Genomic DNA, 25,626 nt, shown 5'->3' on the forward strand with positions numbered 1-25,626 from the left:
AACATATCAAAAATATCACTGCCACAAATTTATTTAAAAATAAAGAGGTCAGGATCAAATATATATACTAGCAGTTACCCATGCTTTGCACACAATTTCACACAGGTTTTGCACTTGTATGAGCACTACTAGTTCGAGTGAATTATATTTCTGATTACAATGTTGATTTTGCCTCCTTCCCACGATCAAGAAAACATGTTAAAAAGTACATATTTATGGTCATTTAAATTTACTCCAGTCTTGGTATTTTTTGTTCTAAAGCTGATTTTGCCTCTCTTCCTATCAAAAAAATATATACATACACAGCTCTGAGAGCTCCTACTTTTGTCAAAAGACAACTTAGATAGGTTTCTAAACAGTCTTTAAACGTATAGTAAAAGTTAGTCTACATTGCCCCAAATAGTTGCATGCACTGCTAGCAGTTACCCACATCTTTACATGAAATTTAGTACAAATTGCAGGTTTATGACGACTGCTGTTTCAAGTGAATTATATTTCCAACGCCAATTTTGACTTTTGCGTTGTTGCCAGGGTAAAAAAAATATATCAAAAAGTTTATAATTATGGCCATTATAATTGACTTTGTTCTTATTATGTTTTGTTCCATAGTTGATTTTGTTTATATATATATATATGAGATATATATATATATACTAGCTGACCCGGTGAACTTCGTTTCACTTACCTCTTAACATAAACCATACTAATTTAAACCCTAATTATGTATTGCAGAACCGGTAACTTTATAAAGGCATCATCATACTATAGGCCATGCTATGGCATCTTAGAACTGTTCAAAATTCAATGAATACAGCGCCTTCTACACCGCAGCTGTTGAACAATGCCACAATAATTAATAAAAAAAACATAAAGGTGTCTTTAAAAAGGTGTTTTAAATTTCTGTTAGATCAAGTGTTAAATTGCTTTGTTTTTATAATTGGCTGAATTCGTTTGTAACGTGATAGTCATTTTCCTTTAAATTGATTGATTGATTTGTTTTTATAGAAGAAGAACTTTTACAATGCATTGTCCCTTTTGCATAAAGTGGATAGAACGGCAGAATAAAACAACTAACTACCTGTCCCAGTTGCACTAAAAAATTGTTAAGATGCTACGAATGTTTGACAATAACCGCAGATACTTTCAACTTTTGTATCAAGTGCGGTCACAACTTGAGCCCCGCATAATAAGAATTAACAGGGCCAAGGAACAAAAAAATCAAGTGAAACAACAATTGTTATCAAAACCGAAGTTCGTCTCAACAATGCTATCATCATCATCATCTGAAGGAATAATATTTTCAGAACTTAATTTAACTGGTGAAGAATTAAAATATTTGGATGAGATAGAAGAAAATCAGGAGCACAACATCGGCAATATTCTGGCTGTGCCAAACTTGTCCGAGTCACAGAGTCCTCCCGCCACGCCGTCTATCTTGTTGGATGAAATAGGAGAAAGTCAAGAGCACAACATCAGCAATATTCTGGGGAAACATGTGGATATTATAATCGCAAACAATGTTCAAATTTGATGTGGTGATGAAGATATGATGGAATCCTTGAGCGTATTATCCCAATGTAAATCATCCTCAAGTAACTGTAATAGTTGACATGCCTCACGGTAAGTAGCACACAGATGTCCATCAACTGTTCTCAATTGTTGAAACGATGTCGGACCACGAACATTCACCAATAACAATCTAAGATAATAACATTCAGCGTTATTTGGATGTACTGTATTTGTCGGCACTACAATCGATTTCTGGATCGTAGGAGAATGCTGCTCGTTCCAGGTTCTAAGGAGCATTGCGTTTGCGGAATCGTTCAATTTCCTTTTTCCGGGCTCGCTGCTGTTGTGATCGATGTGCCCAAACTCGTTGCATTCTTTGTCTATCCACTTCATTCTGATTTTCTGTAGAACGCAAATGTGCCATACCAATACGACTGTTATCATTATCAGTCTCTTGCTGGTCATCAGTGCGATTAGTGCGTGAGGTAGCTCGCCGCACATTCGATCTACTTCGACGACCTATGTTAGGTCGTTTTCTTCTCGGCATTGTAAGCAGTATCGAATATTAATGTTTTCTTGCACTAATAATGTTAACCTATAATGGCGACAGCTTTTTTACCCAAAATTGCATGCAGTAGTAAGTAAACATATGATACTGAGACACTTCGTCATTTGTATTTGTTACAGCTGTTAAATTAAATTAAGTTAAATTTGTATTATTTAAATTATTTATTTTTAACTTTAATGATCAATAGAAATATTTTATAGATGATCTAGCTATAAAGTAGTTAATTTGGCAACACCGGGTCTGCGAATTTCAATGTATATTTCTGAACGCACCCAACACAGACTAATTATGGATACATGAACATCAATCAAACGTTTGACAGGTAAGAACAGTTTGTATAGGAAAATCAAATTGTCGTTTTTAGTATTTTCCTTGCAATTTTGTTATATTTTCTCATCGTTTAAACCTTCCCTGGACTTCCACGAACATTTCAAGACCAAAATTAGCCAAATCGGTTCAGCCGTTCTCGAGTTTTAGCGAGACTAACGAACGGAAATTCATTTTTATTTATATATAGATATATATCATAGAACATTTAAAGCTGGAATTTGTACATTAGTTCAAAAGAACAGTCCATTGAAATTTCATCTAGTTCTTGCCTAGTGTTTCAAAGGGAGTCTTCACGTCAATTTCTGACCTTCTCATGTTTTAGGACATTTTATAAGGTAGATTAGTACTAACGTTATCACTGAAATCTAAATCGTCGTTAACAGTTGATTATATTTGACAGGTTCATCCAATTAATATTACACAACTTTAGAGATCAAGATGGAATTTTTCCTTACTATAAAGACCAGTGGGGTGTAGCTGTGAGGGATTTTCAATATAATAATAGGCCTATAGTCATGATAGGAACTGCTAGAATGTTCATGTAAAATTAATACAATCAGTAATTTAAGTAACTTACGTGTGAAAACAAAACAAACAAACGAAAGCACTTTCACATTTATAATATTATTAGGATTTGAAATAAAACTATTTAAAATTAAAACAAACTTTTTAATAAACTATTATTAAAGGCCAACAATTGTACAACACAATTCATGCTAAACTATAACTAATGTTTTACCACACACATTGTTTTTGGGTAATTTTGCTGAATGAGATTACTTATTCATGAGATAGATCTTTTTAAAAGAAACTATTTACAAGTCAGACCACATAGCAAAAAATTGCAACTGCTATTCTAAAGTTAAAAACTGTCAAGTGTCCAGAATACTAATGACGTTAAATAAAGAATGATCTAGATCTAACAAAAAAGTTGAACTACACATTTTACTTTACAGAAATAATTTAAAATTTTACATTGAGGGTGAGATAAGTCATTTTGTTTAAAAAAAAATGTTAAAAAGTAATAAATCATTAAATAAATTTCAGAATGAGATAGATTGTTTTTTATAAATATTCTATTCAAAGAAATTTTTCATTAGCTTATGATCTTAAAACTTTTAAGAAATACATATATATTTATATGTAATGTGATAATAAAACTCATCTGGGTGTGATATGGATGCTATAAGGTCTAGGAGATAAAACTATTCCTGGTATGGGATTTAAACTCGGTGGTTCCATTCCAGTTGGCACTCCTAAGTGAAAATTCCTTAAAATTCCGGTAAAGAATAGAAAACAGAAATTTCTTGCCAAGGCTTCTCCTAAGCATCTTCTTTTACCTGCAATTAGAAGCAATACAATAAGACATTTTGAAACAGACAAAATTCACTTAAGGGATTCAAAGATTTGATAATTTTGATAACGTAAAAGTAGCGGTTGCAATACAATGCTTTTGTATTCGAAAATAAAGAAACTATGGAAATGTTATGAGAAATTTTGTTACAACTATGAGAAGGAAGGAAAATATATACGTTTGAAACAGTTCTACTCTATAGACTAAATAAGCAAATAGAGAAACAGATAAATTTGTATGTTAGAACATACCACTATATTACACAAAAAAGATGGAATTTAATTTGTTAGCTTGTTGATATTATAATTTTTTTTTTAAACCACACAAAAGAACATGTATAAAACTAAATGAACAACATAGCATGCAGTAAATATTACTATATATTTACTTCATGATCTCTGTTTTGCTTAGTGATACTTAACAGCAATCAGTTCCATCTCTTCCCAGTTAGTTCTAGAGTCAACTCTACCCATGCAATTTTGAAACCAGATTTAATTAAATGTGACCAGGATAAATGAGCAAATTTGAGAGTAATAAATTATTGTCAAGATCAATTTACATTGACAGTATTATTTAACATGTTTTCAGTAACCATATGAAAATCAACATAAACACTGTAACCTAGAGACTGAACCCTATTTATTGTGGCACGTTTATACATGTGTGAGAGAGTAAAGATGATGGGTAATTTTAGTTTTTGTTGCAACTTATCCAAATGCTTAAAAAAAGAGAATGAATTAAATTATTTCCGATAGTTATTAATTGTCAACACTCACTCATGATAACTGATTCAATTTAATGAAATTTCACTAGATAATGAAGAACACTGGCTCTGGCCATGAGTAAAATGTTTAATATAGTATAAAGTAACTAACCTATTCCAAACTGACAGAGATCGTCAGTTAATACTTTGTTGTTTTCACCCAAAAACCTATCAGGTAAAAATTTCATCGGTTGATCCCACATTTTCTCATCATGGTGCATGGAGTATAGGCACAATAGTACTGTAGCATCCTGAAATGAAATATTATTTAAACATTATAAATTGTAATGATTTTATTAATTATAATTATTTATTAATAATTAATATACATTAACATAAAACAAACAGTGTATTTCTTTCAAAATTAAATAGCTTGATAAGTTCTTTATTTTTGTAGAACAGACCTGGAATATATGAATATGTTGTAATTCCACATTCATCTCTAGGAGCCTTCATATTTTACCTCTACAAAAGCAACCTCTAAGACCTTCTGACCTCTAGAATTTCCCAGGGTATGGTGACAAAACTTTTTACACTACTAATTGTTGACTCAACGACCCTTCCTGAAACAATAACACATTAGACAGGGTCATTTACTCTACGGATCGTTGAGACAACGACCCTATTTTTATATTTAAGATTATCTATGAAGTTTTACTGCTACAACAAAATAAATGGATTTTAAGTTCCAAGAACCATGTTTAGTGACTCTGAAATGGAAAAGAGAAACAGTATTTATGAGTACTAATAAAATACATGAATTAACCTGCAAAATTCCATAATATTTTAAAGAATAGCTTCAACAACTTTAGTAACACTTGAAATATTTATAGGTCAGAGTAGAGAAATACTAAGTCCGTCGTAGTAATCTTAGTGAAAGCACTTATGATGAAGCCATATAACTATTTTGAACCGAAAGTTGACATATCTATATTACCTATTATTTCTGTGCTCGTTATTAAGAGGTTCAAAAGCTAAATAAAATTGCCACTTGCCTATTTAAGGTTTAGCGTGTGAAGAAGCATTTGCTGCCCCGATAAGAAAATATGAGGGAGGATAAAAAAGTTGTGCAACTAAGGTACAAAAAAGGCAGTTAAAATAATTATGAAACTAATTTAGTTTTCTACATAATCCCTCCTTAATTGAATAATCTTTGTCAACCTTTTCTGAAGACTACGTATGCCTTTGTAAAAAAAATGTCCTTCTGTTCTGCAAAACAGTGTTCTGTAGCAGCTTTCACAAACTCCAAAAGAGGAAGTCACTTAAAAATAAATAGAGAGGTTTCAAGGTTCCTATCTGGTTGAGAATTTGATCATCATGAATGCACTTCACTGCTATAGGATAAATTTGGTTCAATAGCAACTTCAGAGACCTTTATCCTGATATTCCATAAAGAGGGTTTCAGCACGGGCAACATGATCAGGGTCAGCTGAGGTGGAAGGTCTCTCAGACCGTGGGTCGTCTTTCATGATTTCACGTCCATGTTTAACCTCACTGAATCACTGAGTTATTGTAGAAAAAGAAGGACACTTCCCACCATACACTTTTACCATACTTTCGTAAATTTCCTTCCCGGAACTTCCCTTTTTACATACAAATTTAATTACACTACGGTATTCAGATTTAAACTCACTGGAATCTGCCATGTTTGTTCAGCAGCTCCAGACTGAACCAATTGAGGTGATATTAAGAGTGTATTCTCTTGGAAAGATAAGAGATAAGGAATCAGACGAATAGATATGCTAGGGCTGCTTTCTTTATACCTTAGTTGCAAAACTTTGTGACCCGCCCTTGTATGTAATATGTTGGTCTGAAAAGCTTAATTTGGTCAAAAAACATTACTTCTGGTCATTGAATTTACAACCATATTTAAGGAGTATAGTAGCATTTATGTAGTTGTCCCGATCATGAAAATATACATAAATAGGTTTGAAAAAACCTTCTTCTGTCACATATATTAAATTGAACAAATTCTACTTCCGATTATTTGTTATGTTTATGAAAAAGAAGCATTGGTAGCCAGCCATATTATGTAGAGTGAAATAACATGAATTTTTAAAAGTAAAAAGTTTAAAATTAATTATGGATAATCAAGCTTTATCTTATGTACTTGACCATAAACATATTGTTGGTAGACTAACTCAGTGGATTGAAAGGATTTCAAATTTGCCGTTTGACGTAGAATTCCTGAGTTCTGCTGATAACACGATTTCTGATGCACTTTTGAGAATATTTGGAACCTACTTGAGGAATTTCCTATTGAAAAACAGGGACATTGTGGTCATATTCGGGTCAAAGTCGGTGAACAGAGATCTGACCTTAGACGGATGGCAATCGAGGTTCCTCAGGGGTCTGTCCTGGGCCCCTTCTTGTTCATTGTCTTTATTAATGATTTTCCAAATTTCATGCCTAAAAAGAGTGTTCTCTATGCCGACGATACCATGTTAATGTGTTCACATAGACTTCCAGAAATTAATTCTGCGATGATGAGCTATACAAGGGAAAGATCTAACCTCTGGTTTGCTGCCAACTGCTTACGTGTGAATGAGAGTAGGATGAAACATATTATTTTCAACTTAACTCTGATAACAAGTAATTTATTGGGAAATCTAGATGCTAACCTTACCTGGAAAACTCAAACAGACGTTCTTTGTAGTCGTTTGGACATTTAGATAGGAATTACAAGAGTAATTTTCCTGTTAAAAAAACTTAAATTCTGTACTAGCTCTAGTTTAGTTGTTAAGGCATATTTTGCTCTGTTTCACTCCCACCTTTTGTATGGTAACCTGCTCTGGGGAAATTCTAATGCTGCTAAGGATGTCTTCATATGTCAAAAGAAAGCTTTGCGTACTGTTTTTAATATTAGTTTTTGGGGATTCATATAAAACTGTCTTTATAGAAAATGGTATGCTTACTCTTCTTTGTATTTTTATCTTACAGTGCTTAATGGTGTTAAGAAAAATTTCGATGAATTTTATTTGAGAAGCTATGCTCATGACTAAGACACAAGGTATCAGGATCTCTTTGTCTTAGATTTAGGATTTGCTAGGCTAACCAAAACCCAACATATGTATCTTTATATTGGTACATATGTTATATTCAACATATTACCAGTAGGTTGTAGGATTATTAGTAATAATAAGTTTTAAAATGTTATTTTAAGGTGGCTGAAGAAAAATTCCTTCTACTCTGTTGAAGAAATGTTATCTAGCAGTACTTACGACTTATTATTTTAATTTTTAATTTAGTTTTAAGAGTGTTGACTTGTACTTTTCACTAATTGATAGCATGCAATTGTTTAGCTTAGGCATACATTAGGTAACCTATTATGTGATATTTAGACAACTAAGACTTTGTTAATACGTTATTTTTGGGACAACAATAAAAGATTCTTCATTCTTCAAAAGATTCTTGATATTTCTTTCAAATAACATTCTTAACTTGAGATAAGTGATAGTCACTGACAGATATTTTAACCTCCTGACCCATTAAAAATGTAATTTTGGAGAGTGATAGAGTCTGAGAAATAAATCAAATTTGTCTCCAATGTTCTTATTTTTACTGAATTTAACTGAACAGCCCAACAATTTCATTAACATCCTAAAGTCGAAGTCCTTAGCGTTAACGCACATATACTTAAGCATTGCATTCTTAAGATATTTGCAATTAGTCACCAAATGTACTGGCTTACATAGGTAATTTAAGTTTTTTTTAATGTTATGATAACAAACTTGTGTTTTATAAAACCTAAAGTAGTTTTATTGTTTCCTGAAAGTATTGGTGCAGCCTTGTGTTTCCAAACAGGACAGCATAGACAGAAATCTGGGCCTTGTAACATGTTTTAATTGTTTGCATTCCCATTCAGAGTCCATGAGAGGCATTGAATTGGCAGCATTGATCCACATCACATTGAGCTACCATTTTAACTGATATAACCTTGATCTGTTATATGGTTGCTATTAGTCATAGTTGTGAATGGGCCTTGCTGTGGTGTACTAGCAAAACTTAATGAACACAAAACATGTACATTGATATGAGAGTGAAATTTCTACCATGTATTAATTTACCTTCGGTATAGTGTATTGATCGAGAGTCGTTTGGCTCAGAACTCTCCGGGGTCCTGCTACAGGTACGACATGCAGAAACCTCTGAGATTCCATCAGTACTGCTTCGACATAAGGCAGCCTAAGCAGTACAAAATAGTAACAGAAATGTCAATCATCCAAAGTACTATGTTTTCAGCCAGACAAATCTTAATCTTCAGAGTTTTTTTTATCATTTTACAGGTTTAGTCCAAATTTGCTACATAATAAAATTTAGTAAGGACATTTTTATTTGTGATAACGACATCTTAACCCTGGAACTGGCAAACGCCCAATATCGGGCGTTTTAGTCGCATCCTAGATGGCAGCGCCCGATATCGGGCGTTTTAATATACGTCTTTTATTTCTCAATATTACGTACTTAAAACACGATCACAGAGTATCGGTATTGATACCAATCGAAAGAGGAAGGTTCAATTTATGTAAATAATACACTAATAAATCATTTATCGTTTCGTTACATGTCCATACGTCTTATAATCTCTGACTGTTTGTTTACATTCTCCCGCGTACCACGCTAGTTGCGCGCGCAGCGATGAGTCAACTGGTTCATTCGGCTATTGTTATTTCGTCACCTGCATGGTGTTTTTTCTGGCTTATTGTTTGTTTGAGGTCGTTGTAATGATGATTGTGTATATTACACAACAATAGTAAGTTTTTTGTGCGTGTTTACATAATGAATCGTAATTTCCGCGATCGTTTAAGTGACATTCGAGAACTAGTTGTACATTGATACCAATCGAAAGAGGAAGGTTCAATTTATGTAAATAATACACTAATAAATAATTTTATCGTTTCGTTACACGTCCATACGTTTGTAATCTCTAAACTGTTTGTTTACATTCTCCCGCATACCGCGCTAGTTGCGCGCGCGCAGCGATGAGTCAACTGGTTCATTCGGCTATTGTTATTTCGTCACCTGCATGGTGTTTTTTCTGGCTTATTGTTTGTTTGAGGTCGTTGTAATGATGATTGTGTATATTACACAACAATAGTAAGTTTTTTGTGCGTGTTTACGTAATGGATCGTAATTTCCGCGATCGTTTAAGTGACATTCGAGAACTAGTTGTACATTGATACCAATCGAAAGAGGAAGGTTCAATTTATGTAAATAATACACTAATAAATAATTTTATCGTTATCGTTTCGTTACACGTCCATACGTTTGTAATCTCTAAACTGTTTGTTTACATTCTCCCGCACACCGCGCTAGTTGCGCGCGCAGCGATGAGTCAACTGGTTCATTCGGCTATGAAGCAGAGAATTGCAGTCAGTTTATTATAACTTTTGGACAGGAATCATTAAATAGATATGATTAGTTGTTTTGAAATTTTTACTAAGAATAAAATAAGTCACAACATGTGGAAAAATTATCAAAATCGTTAAAGAATGATTTTTAAAATGCTAATCATAGTAGACTTAACAAATCTCTAAACATAAAAAATATGAAAAATTTAAGAAAATTGTCTTGTATAGAGGTATATATAAATTACACTCAACCTTATTTTCATAACAATGTGAACATAGACAAAGTTTGTGAATACGTGTTATCTAAGGTTAAAGCTTTTATAATTTTTGAACTAAAATTTTTTAGTGATACAGTTAGCAAACTGATTAGGCATCTAATAGACTATACATTTGAAAAATTTGAAACAGAATTTTAATCAAAAAAATTTTGATTTGATCACTAAAGAATAAATCTTCAATACTGTGTGTGTGTGTGTGTGTGTGTGTGTGTGTGTGTGTGTGTGTGTGTGTGTGTTCAAATCAAAATTTTATTATCAAATCAACATTATTATATTAAGATTATAAGTTAATATAAACTAAATTATATACTAAGATTTAGAATTATAACCAAACTAACATACACGTCAACTTTGAGTGAAATATACCCAGTTAAGTCTGTAAACGATTTTTATCATCATTTATAGATAAATTTTACATGAAAATAATACAACCTCCTCAATATTATTTTCAAAGAAAAAGCAAAATCAGTTTAATTAATTTAAATGGCATATTAAATGCAATAAAAACCGTTCAGAATTGTTTTTTATGCTTGATCTTCCTGTGATTGGCCTCTTAATACGTCACACATCAAAGGTTAATGGTCTATAATTGAACCATTCTACTAAACATGTGCCAACTGGCTACATTCACTTCATTCATGTGCAGCCTAGTCCTTGGCAGTGAATAGATAACAGCTAATGTTAAGTCAACTATCACTTACTGGCCTGATAATATCTAGGGCCAGTTATATAATTTGTTGGCCTCCTCAAAATAAACACAATTAATTTAAGAGTAACAAAATTGTAAACTGAACACTGCAATCATTATTAGGCAACGTTTCTTATTTCCTCTACTACCAACATCAGATTGTCCTACATAATTTTATAACTGTATTCAAGACCAAAACAAATTATATCAAAATTATTATAAAACAATATCTTTAAAGACAATTTTGTATATTTTCAATTGTTTTTTACAATAGACGACATGTCTTTATACAGAGAGAGAAATCTAAATTATTATTTAGTTAATTGTCATTTAGGTGGCACAAATAACGTCTAACTTATGAAAACTAATCACCACCAACTAGCAGCAATCAACTATTTAATGCTGTTTGCAATTATTCTGACTACCTAGTAGTGTTTTCCCTCCATGAGATATTATTGGATCTTCTCCAACTCAATTCAGAAGTTCTAATCCCAAAATGTCAAGAAAAGGTTTAGAAAGAACCTAAAAAAAATACTTTCAAATCAAACTAAAAACCCACCTCTGCTTGTCTTCTAATGTAGGAAGTTTTCTAGTACCCAGGACTTCTCTGATCTCTTGGTATACCCTCTCCTGTATATCCTGATGAAGGATCATGTTCAAAAGAGCAAAACTCAGAGTGTTGCTGGTTGTTTGAGAACCGGCAATAAAGAAATCTAGGCACACCATCACCAGCTGTTCTTCTGTTAGAAAATAAATCTGGTTAAAAGACAATTTCACATCTAGAAGCTTACTTCATAAATTACTTCTCAACTTTATAAGCTCTTGGTAAGTGATAATTGAATAAAGGTTTATGGTAATATGCAGACCATTGTATATAAAGACCAAAAACAGGTCAGTTCCATATTTTATTCCAAAAGTTTTGACATTCCACATAATTGCAGGCACATTTAATTCTCGAGATGTGCTGCAGAGATATAGACAGGCAGACAATCATACACAAAAAGTCTTTACATTTTCCCGACAGAAAAAAGAGAAAATTGTGTCAGACTACTGAGTGATAGGATTCAATGATGCTCAGCTAAATCCCATGGTTGGACAGGCAAATTTCAAGTCTATAGATCAGTTCATTGTCGAGATAAGGTGCAGACAGAAATGTAATTTTTCCAGCCTCTTGAGTGATAGGTCTTGCTAACGTTCAACTAATTAAATTATCATTGAGAAGTGTAAGAACAACAATTAATTAGTGAATAAAGAAACCCTTATATAATGTCACGCCGTTTAACTTCAGTTTATTGTATTTTAAATATAATGATTTTTCTAATACAAATAAATGTTAAATATTTATATTTCCTCAAAGGTTGATTTTGCTTCCCTCCAGTTTTATTTTCAATATATTTCATGCAAAATAATAACATCAAAGTTTAAGAACTCTTTTAAAAGTCAGTAAACTAAACAATCCCACTGTCATAACAAAATAATAACAGCTAATAAAGGGACAAACCGTGTATACTTACTAAAATATACTACCTGTGAAGGTGGTTGGACTCCCATTCGAAACATCTATTTCTTTAAGAAAAGCATCAATAAAGTCTCGGTTCTTGTTTATATCTAAGCTTTTCCTGTGCTCTTGAATAGTTTTCTGAAACAATATGTGAGATATTGTATTTACACTAATTATTTCCCTTGCTTCATAGTATTTTATATAATAAAACATACAACATTCACAGATTACTTTTTCTAAATATATATATGAATCGCAGAGTAATTAACCTGTTTGAATAGTTTTCTGAAACAATATGTGAGATATTGTATTTACACTAATTATTTCCCTTGCTTCATAGTATTTTATATAATAAAACATACAACATTCACAGATTACTTTTTCTAAATATATATATGAATCGCAGAGTAATTAACCTGTTGACTGTATATATATATATATATATACAGTCAACAGGTTAATTACTCTGCGATTCATATCTCAAAGAGTTCAAGTATTCAGAAGAGGCAGTGAGATTCAGCCACTGTGATTCTCACATACAAGACATGTTCAAATTCTTACTTTCTACATAATAAAGTTGAAAACCCTAAGTAAAACAAATAATTTTAAAAAGTTATGTAACGTAAAAGATTATTATTTATTTTGTCATAAAAAAATTGTTGGAACTTAACAGTTTTACTTAATAATAATTGATAAACCAGTACATATTAGGTAACAATTTTTTTTTTAAATTTTTGACTATTGTTACCACTTCAGACTTTTTAAGATCTTTTATTCATCCTTGCCCTATAGCACCTACAATATTTGTATGTTAATCTTAACTTTATTTAAAGAACTTCTGTTTCTGTGAATATAGCAGATTGGACTTTTTTGATGTGTCTGAAGAAGATAGCCTTGCTATCAAAAGGCCTCACAAAAAATAAAAGAATTAAATATTGGTTTTATGTTTTTAATGTATTAAGTTAACAGTAACCAATATAAGCTCCATCTACAATAAAACAACACACAAATATACTTTAAAATTACATATTGTTGTCATTTTTACAGACATCAACACACTAATCAGCAATAGAAAACATGACACGTCATTTACGATTCATAATATCAACAAACTATATTAGAGCCATTAGTTGCTCACAGTGTTGTAACAAACATTTGTACAACAATGCAAACTTTACACCCAGGAAAAATGTACTCTTTGTCTTTTATTTTCAAATATTAAGGCTAACAGCTTTGGCAAAATTTGATAACTAGATAGTTAGAGTTCAAGTAATATACTACAATACAGCTATATCGACGATGAATATCCAATGATGCATGATGTCACCGGAGTGGTGACATCCAAGTGGAAATGGTTAAGAAAGTAGCCTAGAGATTGAGAATTGTTTAAATCATTTGACATTCAACTATAAACAAACAATTGCTTGCTTGCTAACCTCGAGAAGGCCCTTCATTTGATTGTTGAGAGAGCAGATAAGGTTGTACCCAGACCACTCTGGCGCAAGCAAGGCAAGACAGGGTAGCTGGCTAAGGACTCCACCCGCCATGTCGAAGGCCTTGCTACGGTCAGCCATCAGTTGCAGTAGACCAACCAGCTGGGGATCATCCGCATTGAAGCGGCTTCCAGCAGTTAGCGCCCACAAGACATTCAACACGCAAGGTGCCAGCTGACTGTGCAGTGCTACGCAATCACCACCCTCGCCTAGTGTCATCAACAATTCCTGCAGATGACAACATTGATCAAATTATTTAGTTTTCCTGTTGATAGTCTAGATTTGATATTATTGATCTGATCTTTAAACGAGCAATTCTTGTATGTCTTTGTACTTTATATATGCCAAAGAATACAAATACAATTTTTGTATTAATTAACAAAGGTTGAAACCGAAAAGAAACTTTGATTTTAATAAAAGTTGATGAATTATTTCACTCCTTTTCAAATTAAATCTATTTACATATACTTCGTCCCACACATACTGCTAAAGTTAAATGCCAGCAAACCTTAACTAACATTATACGAGCAGAAAGGTCTCATGATTTAGATGTTTCACAAGAGCATACGGCACAGTGTGTAGCTACTGCAAATGACGAACAACGAGAATACCGATTAGAAGAACAAAGACGTCGAGACGGAAGACGTCGTAGGGCTTTAGAACTTAATAATTATTTACTGACATATAAATGTGCCGTTACTGCAGTCGGATAATATTACACTTTAGGACCATTTGACATTTTATGTATCCATTGCAGTGCATTGCACTTCCCTGAGGAACGGATGTCTAATCGCATAAATAGAAATTCTTTTGATGACTGTTATTTGCATGGACAAATTTTAATGGACCAATCAAAATTTTCAAATGAATTAGTACGTCTTTATTCAAACCATCACTTATATTTGGAAAAGTTTCATAAAAAAATCAGAAACATAAATGCATCTTTTGCTTTACCATCCTTTTACGCAGAAGATGACAGAAAAATAAATAACCATGGCATTTATAGTTTTATCGTTTGTGGACAAGTATATAATAAAATGAATCCAAAAACACAATGTACCAGAAAATATACAGAGCAAAGCTTGGTTTCCTGATATTTAATGTTAAATAAACAACGTTAAAATGTCAATATTAAATGTCAGTAGATTGAACACTATTCTGCTTCAGATTTAATGGAAGCAAACACTAACAAAAGAATAAACAGGTGAATTATAAATCATTTCATTTTATGGAAAAAGTTTAGTAACCTCCAACCTTTAAGCAGATCAATGTCAAGAGATTCAGTTAAAACTTTCACTGCTAATCTATTAAATTACATTTGGTAATGCAATTCATTTTTACCTAAATCATATAGACCGAATGCCCCTGTACAGTTTGCAGACTTAGTGTAGTTTTTTTTTTTTTTTTTTTTTTTTTTTTTTTTTTTTTTTTCATTTAAATATAATATATAATAAGGTTGTTTGATAACATCTTACCCGAAGTTCTTCAACAATGAGGGATTCCATATGTGACTTCCCAAAACCGAGGCTTCTAAGATGTCGAACAGCAAAGTTTCGCTGTTCTTGCCAGAGGTCTCCATCTGTCATGGTTATACCTGAATTCCCGAATATGATTAGTGACTTATTTCAAGAAATATATTTACTGGCAATAAATTGACTATGTGTCAAATTTAAAGGCATACTGTACTTAAAGCAATAAAAATTCTTCATAACACATTATGTCAAAATTACCTATTCAATACAATAACACAGCCAAAACATTGTTAAAAATCGAACACAAACACTAGTAATTTGTATTGAATGAAGTATTTTATAGAATTTTTTAAGCATATCATAAATGTTCAGTATATTTCCCTTTAATGCAGAGGGTTTAATAAATTGTATGTTTGTCAGCAGTAGCTCAACATGGCCCACACATGAACATACATGTCTTATGTTACAGAGGCCACCACACCAGTAATACAGTTTGACAGACCGACTAGATTTGTTGGTAGAGGTCTCTTTCACTAAGCCCCTCAAGGATTACTTATGGCATGAGGTCTCGATGGTCAGAAGTTTTGATTTTCCATGATATTGCCAATTGGTCTTCTAAATCCTCCATTCAACATTTACCTGTCATTATTGCACTTACACATACAATCAGACCAAGCTTTTTCTTACAGAGATATCCCACTTCCTGAAATTGCTTAAAAGAACAGCTTTAGCTTTCGCTAGATGATTAATCAATGTGATCGATTTTAAATCCTCTGGACATCAAAATGCAAATGGGGCAGAACTCAATACTTATGGTAAATGAAGGTTTGTACATTTTAGGTATATTGAGGAAAAAGATATTGTTTCAAAACACAAAAGCTATTCCATAAGTAACTGCCGTTTGCTTACAGTGGTGGAAGCAGTGGGGATAGCACTCTCTCTCATACACTGGCGCGTGTGGCTCCTTCATTTTTTATAGCTTAGCAAAATGTGTGCCATAATTGGTTTTCCCGGCAAATGCAAAGTGCCAACTATAATGGATTTTTCACAGCAAAACAATATTCAATGGCAGCTATTCATAGAGAACTTTATAGCGTTTATGAGCCAAATGTTATGGGTGAAGTAAGTATACATGAATGGCATTGTTTGTTTAAAAGTGAATGAAGAAACAAGGAATGGTAGGCCATCAGTGGTGCATTATAATCTTGTTGACAATATCAATGAAATAGTTATAGAAGATAAAAATTTCACAATCTCTGAGCTTTCGGATAAATTTCAACAAATTTCCAGGAAATTTGCTTAGCTCTTTGTTCTGATGTTGATAAACACAAAGATGCTATCACTGACTGGCTAAAGGAACAGGCAACAGAATTTTTTGAAGAAGGCATTTCAAACTTAGTCTGAAGATATGATTATTGCTTAATACCAATTATGTAGAAAAATATAGGAAATATGTAGTTTTCAAATGTACATAATAAAGTATATATATATATCAGGGTTGCTACAGGAGTCCAATAATGAAATTCCCTGACTTTTCCCTGATTTCCAGACCAAATTTTTCATTTTTCCCTGACTTTTTTTGACGCAATCCCCAGGGTTTTTGGCAATTAATGGGTGGAAAAAAGCGGTGTTGAGGCTAACAGGGTGCCAAATATAAAAAAGCAAAAAATAAAGTGAACACAGTTTAATACGTACAAAAAGATTGACTTAAATGATCTTTTACAACACAGAAGTAAAATACTTTAGAACACTGCACCATAAGTAATTAGTAGCACATAGAAATTACAGAGCTAAAGAAGGTACATAACTTAAACATCAACTTTTAAAATCACAAAATTGTCAGGTAAGTAAAAGCATGTATTTGCTTTACTGCAGGAACTTTTTATTAACTTAACATACTAAAAGCACCTTTCACAGTTGCATAACTGTATGTACGATTTTAAAACTAGGCGATTTTACGTAGGCAAGTCTGTCGCACCGGCCGGGCCGGGCCAGCCGAGCCGCTTCGGCTGCCTACTTCATGTGCCGCGTCGTCTGCAGGCTTGGACTCGGCGTGGCGGCAGTAAGTTTATTTGTGTAAAGGGATTTTATATTTTTCCCTGACCAACGTCGAAATTCCCTGACTTTTCCCTGACTTGAGACCGGATTCCCTGACTTTTCCCTGATTTCCAGTCCTGTTTTTTTCCCCTGACTTCCCTGACCTGTAGCATCCCTGTATATATAGCAGTTACTTTTGGAATAACCCTTGTATATAGGTTTGTTATTCCACTTTCACAAATAAACCTCTTTTCTTCAGTACTTATTTTGTTAATATCCAATTAAATTTTTTTTAGCACAATTAATTAAGTTTGATTCCATCTTTTTTAATAAACCTGTACCATGTCTTAGACTAGATGGGCATTAGGAAATAACCCTCTCTGCCCAATGTTAGTATAAATTACCTCTTCTTATACCCATGGTACGAAGTCTAATGAAATAGCTGTCTGGACGAGCTTGGAATTCCTCTTGTGTGAAGACTTGTCTTATCAAATCTTTTGAGAAGACAACCACAAACAAATCCTTGCCCAACTTGAGTCCCAGGATCTGAGTTTTGTATTTTTGTGACAAATACATTAAAGCATTATGGAACCCTCCATGAAGAATACTTAGATGTTTTACTATAGGAGAATTTCCAACTATTGGTAGCCATTTTGGACCTAAGGAAAATTCAAATTATGTTAGCTTATTTATAATAGTTATTTATTCTTATATATATAGAGTGTCAATTAAGTTCCAGGACGGCTTAATATTATTTTAACCATTACAAACAGAGTTACAAAACTTTACATATGTAACGTGAGTTACAAAACTTCATGAACAGTGTACATGAAAAATTATTTTAACGCATATTCAGTGGACACTTCTAGAGTGATGATCCGCAAGGAATTAGAGAAAGTTTTAATGGGAGTATAGATTAAGTAGGACATCAAATTAAAGATGTTTATTAGTAGAATACAATGTCACAAACCCAACCACAAAAGGTTGACCCTAACCGAAATGGCGGTTTACTGAAGTTTCGAAACGTTGTTCATATTAGCTTTTATATTATCTGTGAAGAGCAAGTACAAAGACAAAACAAACTTTCAAACAACATATTAAAGGTTTTCATTGGTAAAACATGATTAATTTTGTTTATTTATAACATGCCAGAAGTAGTCATTTTTGCATGAGTGATAATTAATGTCAAACATCTAGACTCAAAAATACATCCTCAACAATATAACGAGGTAATTTCTTTAATATCAGCAGTTTAGTTCCGACAAATATTCTTTACAGACAATATCTTAAAAATAATCATTCAATAAATCAAGTAGTAGGCCTAGTGTTACTAAATTTTGTTACAATAACAATTTTGGGTTTAAAATATACAGTGGTGTCTAAATGACTGTTATATGTTTATGTTTACTAGAGTAAGTGAGATATTGACAAATTAACCTTTTCACAAAATATTAGTTACAACAAATTACTGCAAATGGCCATAAAACCAGAAAAAATAACATTATCCTATAAACATGTGTGCAGACTAATCTGTGATCCTAGCACTAGATTACATTGTAAAAGATGCAAACATGACGAAATTTGTTAGGAACATCTATACAATGTTCTGTAGATGTTTAACATTTAGATTCAATTTAGGCTATAAAACTACTCATAATTGTTTATATGAGTATGAACAATCATGCCACAGTTTAGTTTCATAGGCACTGTTTATGTCGAGAGTAGTTAGTGAATAAGTGATATTTGGATAATACTGTATAGATATAAATTAGTAAAGCTAGCCTACTTTACTGTCTCAGTGATTGATAACCTAACTGATAATCTTCGTACTTTACACAGTTGGCTCGATTTTATAGTAAAAAATCTCATGAAAGAGAAATGCTTTTTATCTGAGGGAAGTGTTTAGTTAAGACCCTGCATTTAGTTCTCAAAGGACCTTTGCGTTTCCCTTGCTAGCATTTTTCCTTTAAATCTAAGCTAGCTGCAAAAATTAGTTAGATTTATGCCTCCAGACGTTAATATACTTGGGGCACAACAGATAAGCCATAGGAACTTTTTCATGGTTTTACCAACAGCAGAATAATTTAGCCATACACTATCACTGATTCTAAAGCTTCTCCACAGAGTTAGCATTCCTCAGTATGGTTTAAATTCACCTTCATAAAGTTTCCGAAGAGTGCCATATCTTATTAGTATTCAAATTACTAGTGGTACATCCTCTTTGCTTAAAACTATGAGCCTATTCCATTATTTATCATAAGAGCAGATATATTTTTGATTACCTGAATCCTGGACTCTTTCTCCATGTATCGGATATGATCCTTTTTTCTTATAATACTCAATACTCATAGAATATTGGATTTGTACCAATAAAAATTAGTAAATGCATATCATCTACTAACTCTTTCTATACATCCCATCTTCTATTTAGAAATCTTTGTCGATATTTTCCTAACAACCACATTTTTAATTCACCATCTGTATTTACATGTAAGAAACGCTAAAATTAATCATTGTCTCATATCAGTATTGACAAGGCTGAATCAATTATTACAGCTGAACACACATGGAACTAACTTATAACATTTACCCTCTCCTCCTTATCTAACCTGTCACTCCACTACCAACAATTATGAATGGTTTATGTAGCTCTCAGTATAATTTATTTATTTCACTTTACTACATTTACTTTAATCCTCTGCAAACAATCACTGTAAATTAAATTATGCTCTGTCATTTCTTTTTCTTGATTCTGGAAATATACCATTCTACATTTTGTTACTTTTAATTATTTGCTTTAGATTGACATGAGTACAATAATTAATGAACTGTCTGTGTGCACATGTGTGTTCTTTATTGAAATGAGAACAAATTGCACATATGGCATTGTTCTAGCCACCATTAGTCAATATCAAACACATGATTTCACTTAGAATTAATTCCCAAACACTATTTTACTTTCAATTAATTATGAAAGATAATGTTGAACTGAATTAAGTTTAAGACTTTTACAATCGTATTTTAGTGAAGCAATGCGTTTATATGTAAAAGAAATCAATTTGTTTCTGATTACATAAAAATAAGTAAAATTTATTTAAACTACGTTTGAGCAGCGTAGTAATTAAAATTACTGAACAATCTGAAATAGCATTTCTACGGTATTCATGCCGTAAAAACTACATTCATTAAATAAAAAGTCATAGTTTGTTTGATATCAATTAAAATAATCTATGATTTTCAGTATATTCTTAAAATAAAATTTAGAATCTACGAAAAAATCATTTCTCAAGTGCGTTTTTTGCTATATTGTGTTCTGACTTTTCTTGCAGCGGAACACTATTTGATTTCCACCTTTAATTCTAGTTTTCATCTCCTCACTACAAACTGGATAGTTCGGACTTAAAAGAGCAAGGTCATCTTGTAATCATTTAAATCATTATTTAAAATTTTGAGACAATAATTGCATGTTCATCGCCATTGTTCTTTACAACGTCACTGGCCTACTCAGTATGTAAACAAAACAAAACAGCTGGCAAAGAATAATTATAAAAGCTATAGGTCACATGTTGTATTTAATAATATTGATATCAATCATAATTCAATTGTGTTGGTGGCTGCTTATTATACTGCAGCCAGTTCTACATTAGTTCTGATCATAATTATTCCTTTCAATTTGTGTTATAAGTTAATTTTTTGAATTCTGCTTTTTAACTTAAATCTATTTAATTTGTTGTTAAATTGATTTGTTATATTCACTAATTATGTCTTAGGCCTAATCATACAATTAGAAAATTTGATTAGGTAGTTAATAAGTGCTATTGTATACATGCTAGTTCATAAACATTTACGATATTCTAATAAAATATTTAATAGATGTGTCCTCTTAAAAATAGGCATGCAGTGTAATGTATTATCATTCATATAAATCTTCATACTTGGATACATACCTGGAGGAAAATTTGAAGGTCTTAAAAATTGTTTAAAAACACACACAATGCTTAGTAAACATACGATAATCGTCAAGAGAACCGTCAAATAAAACATATTGTTATTTTATTACAGTGCGAGGTTGTGACCTACATAAACTTACATAAAATGTTAAAACTTTTAAAACATTATTTTAGCGCAATAAAGCGGGACTTCTCTTTCACCTGTAATCAAGAAGGTTACAACAGTAACAGGAGAAATGCTATTCATATTACCAACATCGGAGGTATAGTGCACATTTTTTTCTTTAGGATATATCGTGGTCATATGGCAGCGTTCCCCGTGGCTTTTTCCATTCTGTGCTTGTATTTTTCCTACAAGGGTTTCTATTGTTTAATTGTTAGGCTCAAACATGTATGTTTTATAGAATTGTTAGTAAAATGGGGGGAAACAAAGAATCTAATGGTTTTGGGAGGGGGATAATGTTAATTGATGAGATCTCGCCGTGGGACAATATAGCATTTCTAATCCGAAGAGGAGGACCACGGATGAAGAATCCCATGATATGATTACGGTACATGTTTTTTTTTATTGTGTTTTAAAATTTGCAAATTTCACGAAAATAATTTGTCTTTTGTATTAACAATGTCTTTTACTAGTGAGATTTAGCTGTGGAATGTTTGTTTGATTTGGTTTAAGTGTTTTCTGGCATAATCGTATTGGGGACACTCAATAATTATATGGTCTATTGTTTCATCAACTCCCATGTTGCGTTTAAGACAAATTGCAGTGAAGTATTTCTTTATTGAGTATAATTTACTACTAATTTAACTTCGATAAACACAACAAAATAAAGGAAAATAACAACATTTGTATTCAAAAGTTTTCAACAGGCCTTTTAGCTGACCAGCTAAATTATGTACTGGGTGTACATATTTGATTATTAAAAATAGCAGTCAATTTTAGAAAACTACAAGACATTGCTTTGAAAGATGATAAGATATGTTTTTCGTGGCTTCAACATGTAGGACTCGTACCAAAAATCCCATTACGTGAAATTTGTGGGAAAGAAACAAATGTAACTGTGAGTGGGGCAAATATGGCCGTCTTCAGTTTTCCTAATTTCTGTTATAATAATTTGTTTCATCACTGTTTATATTAAATTCAGATTTTAAGGTACTTTGGGATTATACCGACCACACCCAGACATGAATCGTTATTTCACATTTCGTTTCTACTGATTACTAGATTAGCGTAGAACAATATTTCGTCAATATAAAACAGGAATTGTCTTATCGCAAACACCTCCCCATCCTCAGACAGAGGTCAAAGTCGAGCGTCTAGTAGATAACGTGATTGCAGAGTCTCGCCGCCCGTTCAGCTGGTGCATCGCTTTGTTGTACTTCCGTGTTTTACCTCTACATTTCTCCAAACACAAAAATTCAACAAAAACAAACATTTACCAAACTAAACTTTTTATTAAAAAAACACTCAAAACTTGTTTTTATTCTTGATCACATTCCGCCACCCAAAATGCGAGTGCCTCCGGCCATCAGCGCGGGCTTCGGCAGCACCTTTGGTGCTGCCCCGCGCTGATGTTGACGAAAGAAAAACATCCCTCGAGATAGTACCTATCAGTAAAATATCAAATTCTAGAGGGGCTAATCAGAAATATAAATTGAATTGTAATGGAAAGGCAATGATGTACCGTGCAAATCACGTGATGCCGCGCGGCCTGCCGTAATCAGGATTCTCGAGAAAGATAAGATAACAGCGACAACAATACCGATCACAATACCTGGAAATGCTTGTAAGTTTGTAATTTTGTAATTGAAGAGTTGTTTTTTCGTTCTATCATGTTTGTTTCTATAAATTTCTATTTTTGTGTTCTTCATACTGGTGTGGTCGGTATAATCCCAAAGTACCGATTTTAATTTAAAACAATATATCGATGGTTATAAGCACAGGCACTGTATGTCCAGTTTTATAAAATTTCGGAAACTGCGAAAACAAAGTTTGTACTGTATTTTTGGGGGAAACTTAAACTAAAACTGTTGAATGTTTGAATGGAATAAGTTGTGTTGGTCACATTTATTGGAAATGCATCTAAATAAATAGTTTGAACTTTCTTTAAGCCATATTTTTACAAATAATTTGTAAATCAAACCGTGTTGGACATACTATATGCGTGCACTTCTAAACAACAGATTTATGGACATGCTACAAGTGTGCAAAACAAAAACTACCTCTAGATGATTTAGTAGGGAAATGAAAAATCAACAATAGTATAATAATATTATTGTCATACATTGTAGACTAATTTTATTTTATTTACATTTTAAAAATAAAAATTACTACCAGCTATTAGAAACCCAAATACAAATAAACAAACCATTAAATAAATTAGGTTGTCCTTCATGTAAACAGCTAAATGTGTTTCAATTACATTGAGTCAGTCTTTCTGGGATTTATTCAGCAGTGTTGGTGGTTTTTTAGGCTCCTTGGTGTTCTTGGTCTCTTTGCCGAGTTCTTTTTCTGGTTTCTTGCCTTTAACATCTGTTTTACTGCGTCTTCCTGTTTTCTTTTTGGTTGCTTCAGTGAGAAACTCGATTCCTTCTTCTTCCTCTACGACGTAAGGTACAATATCTCTTGCCAATCCCGAACTAGGAATTCCAGTGACATAATGCGTGTATGCTTCTGGGATTACACCACCCACTTTCAATAGGTGCATCAAATCCTTTTTCTTGGCACTGTAAACCGGAATAGGCTCGGTGTACTTCGGACTGAGAAGTTGTTGTTCCCAAACGAGTGGCGTCTCGAAATCCATACGTACATCAAGAGTAAAAAACTCTATTCACTTGTTTAGTTCGTACTTGTATAGAATTTCAAAGGGGTCTGCTTTTTAAAACCTGAAACCACTTTATCTTAAGCCAATTCACAGTTTCATTTTTGGTGTTTTTCGTTCTGTTCAATATTAGATTTTTCCCAGTTTGCAAAGGTCAAAGATTTTCCCAAAATCCAAAATCGCAACATTGTATAGTTTAGGTTTTTTACGAGCCATTCCAATCAAAAGTGCCCACTCTTGAGTGGTATAGACTTTCCTGTGTTTGCGCGCTCTTTCAATAGTGCCGTGCATTGAGTCTGCCTCTAAGTACGAGTGGCCAGGTTCCATGAACTTTAAGTCAACAGTTTCAATGTGTGTCTTGTTTACAACATACATCATTCCTGAAGCAATGAATTGATTCCGATTCTGACCACCACAAGTGTCAGAAAACGTTGTGACATGTTTGATTTCCTTCGGAAGATTTGTCATGTATGTAATCAATCCAGTACCAATTTCGCTAGAGCCCTTCATACCGTTGCATTCATCCCAAACATAGCAAAAACCTTCACCTCTTGAATCGTAAACTGTAAAATTGTAAACTGAGAGCTTTCTCTTATAATACGTCTGTGCATCACCAGCAAAGGGAACAGATAATACGTGGCTGTCACCTTATCTTACTCTTTGCAGTCCATTTCCTCACTTGTCATGTCCATCGCTTGTGTTTTTAGATGCCGGTGTGATTGGTACTCTTCTTCTAAACCTTCTTTATTGATACAATTTTTGTATTGGTTGCATTTAGAGCACTGATTGCATTAGCATCCAAAAGACTAAAGTACTTAGAACCTGCTAGCTCCCTAACTACAGTGTCAATAGTAGTCAGTTGGTAATGGCTACGACAATGATTATCGCCATTTTTCTTGGACACAATTACTAGAGAACTTACCCAATCAGTAGGTTTAGTTAAATTTTCAATAGTTAATTTTTGTAGCTCATCTAACTTATTTTTAAGCTTATCGTATAAAGCAAATGGCACTTTAAGAGATGCAGACACTACTGGTGCTGCATTCTATTTCATTACAATTTTAAATTCATAAGTAACACAACCTATGGATCCATTAAAAATGTCACTAAATTCTTTCATTGGTTCTGACAACCTATGAACATTATTATCATTCAGATTAGGTTTAGGCCTATTTGCACTGAAATTGACAGCATTACTATTCGGTCTATTTAGAGAATACAATCTTTTTACTAAATTTAACACCAGGCATTTAGGCCTAATATGTTCTTACAGTCAACATCAACAACAAAAAACAATAATCTACATAACCTATCTTTATACTGACAATTAAGAACAAATTTCCCAATAACATTCATTTTGTCTCACTGAAGGCGGTTATGTTAGTTTTAACCTGTGTCAAAATATCAGCACTAAAGCCTAACTCCATTAATAGTGACTTTGAAATTAAATTCACGTGTAAACCAGTGTCAAGTTTTGAAGAAATGAGTTTCTGCTTTATCTGAACAAACA

General features: G+C 32.7%; 1 protein-coding gene across 2 annotated transcripts; it reads right to left on the minus strand.

Moving 5' to 3' along the window:
* Window positions 1–3,055: 3,055 nt before the first annotated feature.
* LOC124363213 (methyl farnesoate epoxidase) lies at window positions 3,056–21,561 on the minus strand. 2 transcript variants are annotated; one of them, XM_046818387.1, is made up of 10 exons: window positions 21,292–21,561; window positions 17,749–18,003; window positions 15,311–15,429; window positions 13,779–14,063; window positions 12,369–12,480; window positions 11,401–11,581; window positions 8,592–8,709; window positions 4,637–4,775; window positions 3,541–3,747; window positions 3,056–3,198 (listed from the first exon to the last, which is right to left on the minus strand). In XM_046818387.1, the coding sequence occupies exons 1-9, from the start codon at window positions 21,386–21,388 to the stop codon at window positions 3,569–3,571; spliced, it is 1,485 nt and encodes a 494-aa protein (XP_046674343.1). In that variant the 5' UTR covers window positions 21,389–21,561; the 3' UTR covers window positions 3,056–3,198; window positions 3,541–3,568. The 2 variants fall into 2 exon arrangements, with proteins under 2 accessions (XP_046674343.1, XP_046674335.1); XM_046818379.1 differs by having other exon boundaries at window positions 3,056–3,747.
* Between the last annotated feature and the right edge of the window lie 4,065 nt (window positions 21,562–25,626).

Source organism: Homalodisca vitripennis, chromosome 1, assembly GCF_021130785.1.
Source record: "Homalodisca vitripennis isolate AUS2020 chromosome 1, UT_GWSS_2.1, whole genome shotgun sequence".
Classification (NCBI taxonomy): Eukaryota; Metazoa; Arthropoda; class Insecta; order Hemiptera; family Cicadellidae; genus Homalodisca; species Homalodisca vitripennis.

Excerpts from the sequence above, each read along its gene's own strand:
- LOC124363213 (XM_046818387.1), bottom strand. The coding sequence starts at position 21,388 with ATGTTTTATTTGACGGTTCTCTTGACGATTATCGTATGTTTACTAAGC. Across the intron at positions 18,004-21,291 it reads ACCTTCAAATTTTCCTCCAG|GTCCAAAATGGCTACCAATA; the intron begins GTATGTATCCAA and ends AATTTTCCTTAG. Across the intron at positions 11,582-12,368 it reads GAGTCCAACCACCTTCACAG|AAGAACAGCTGGTGATGGTG; the intron begins GTAGTATATTTT and ends ATTTTCTAACAG.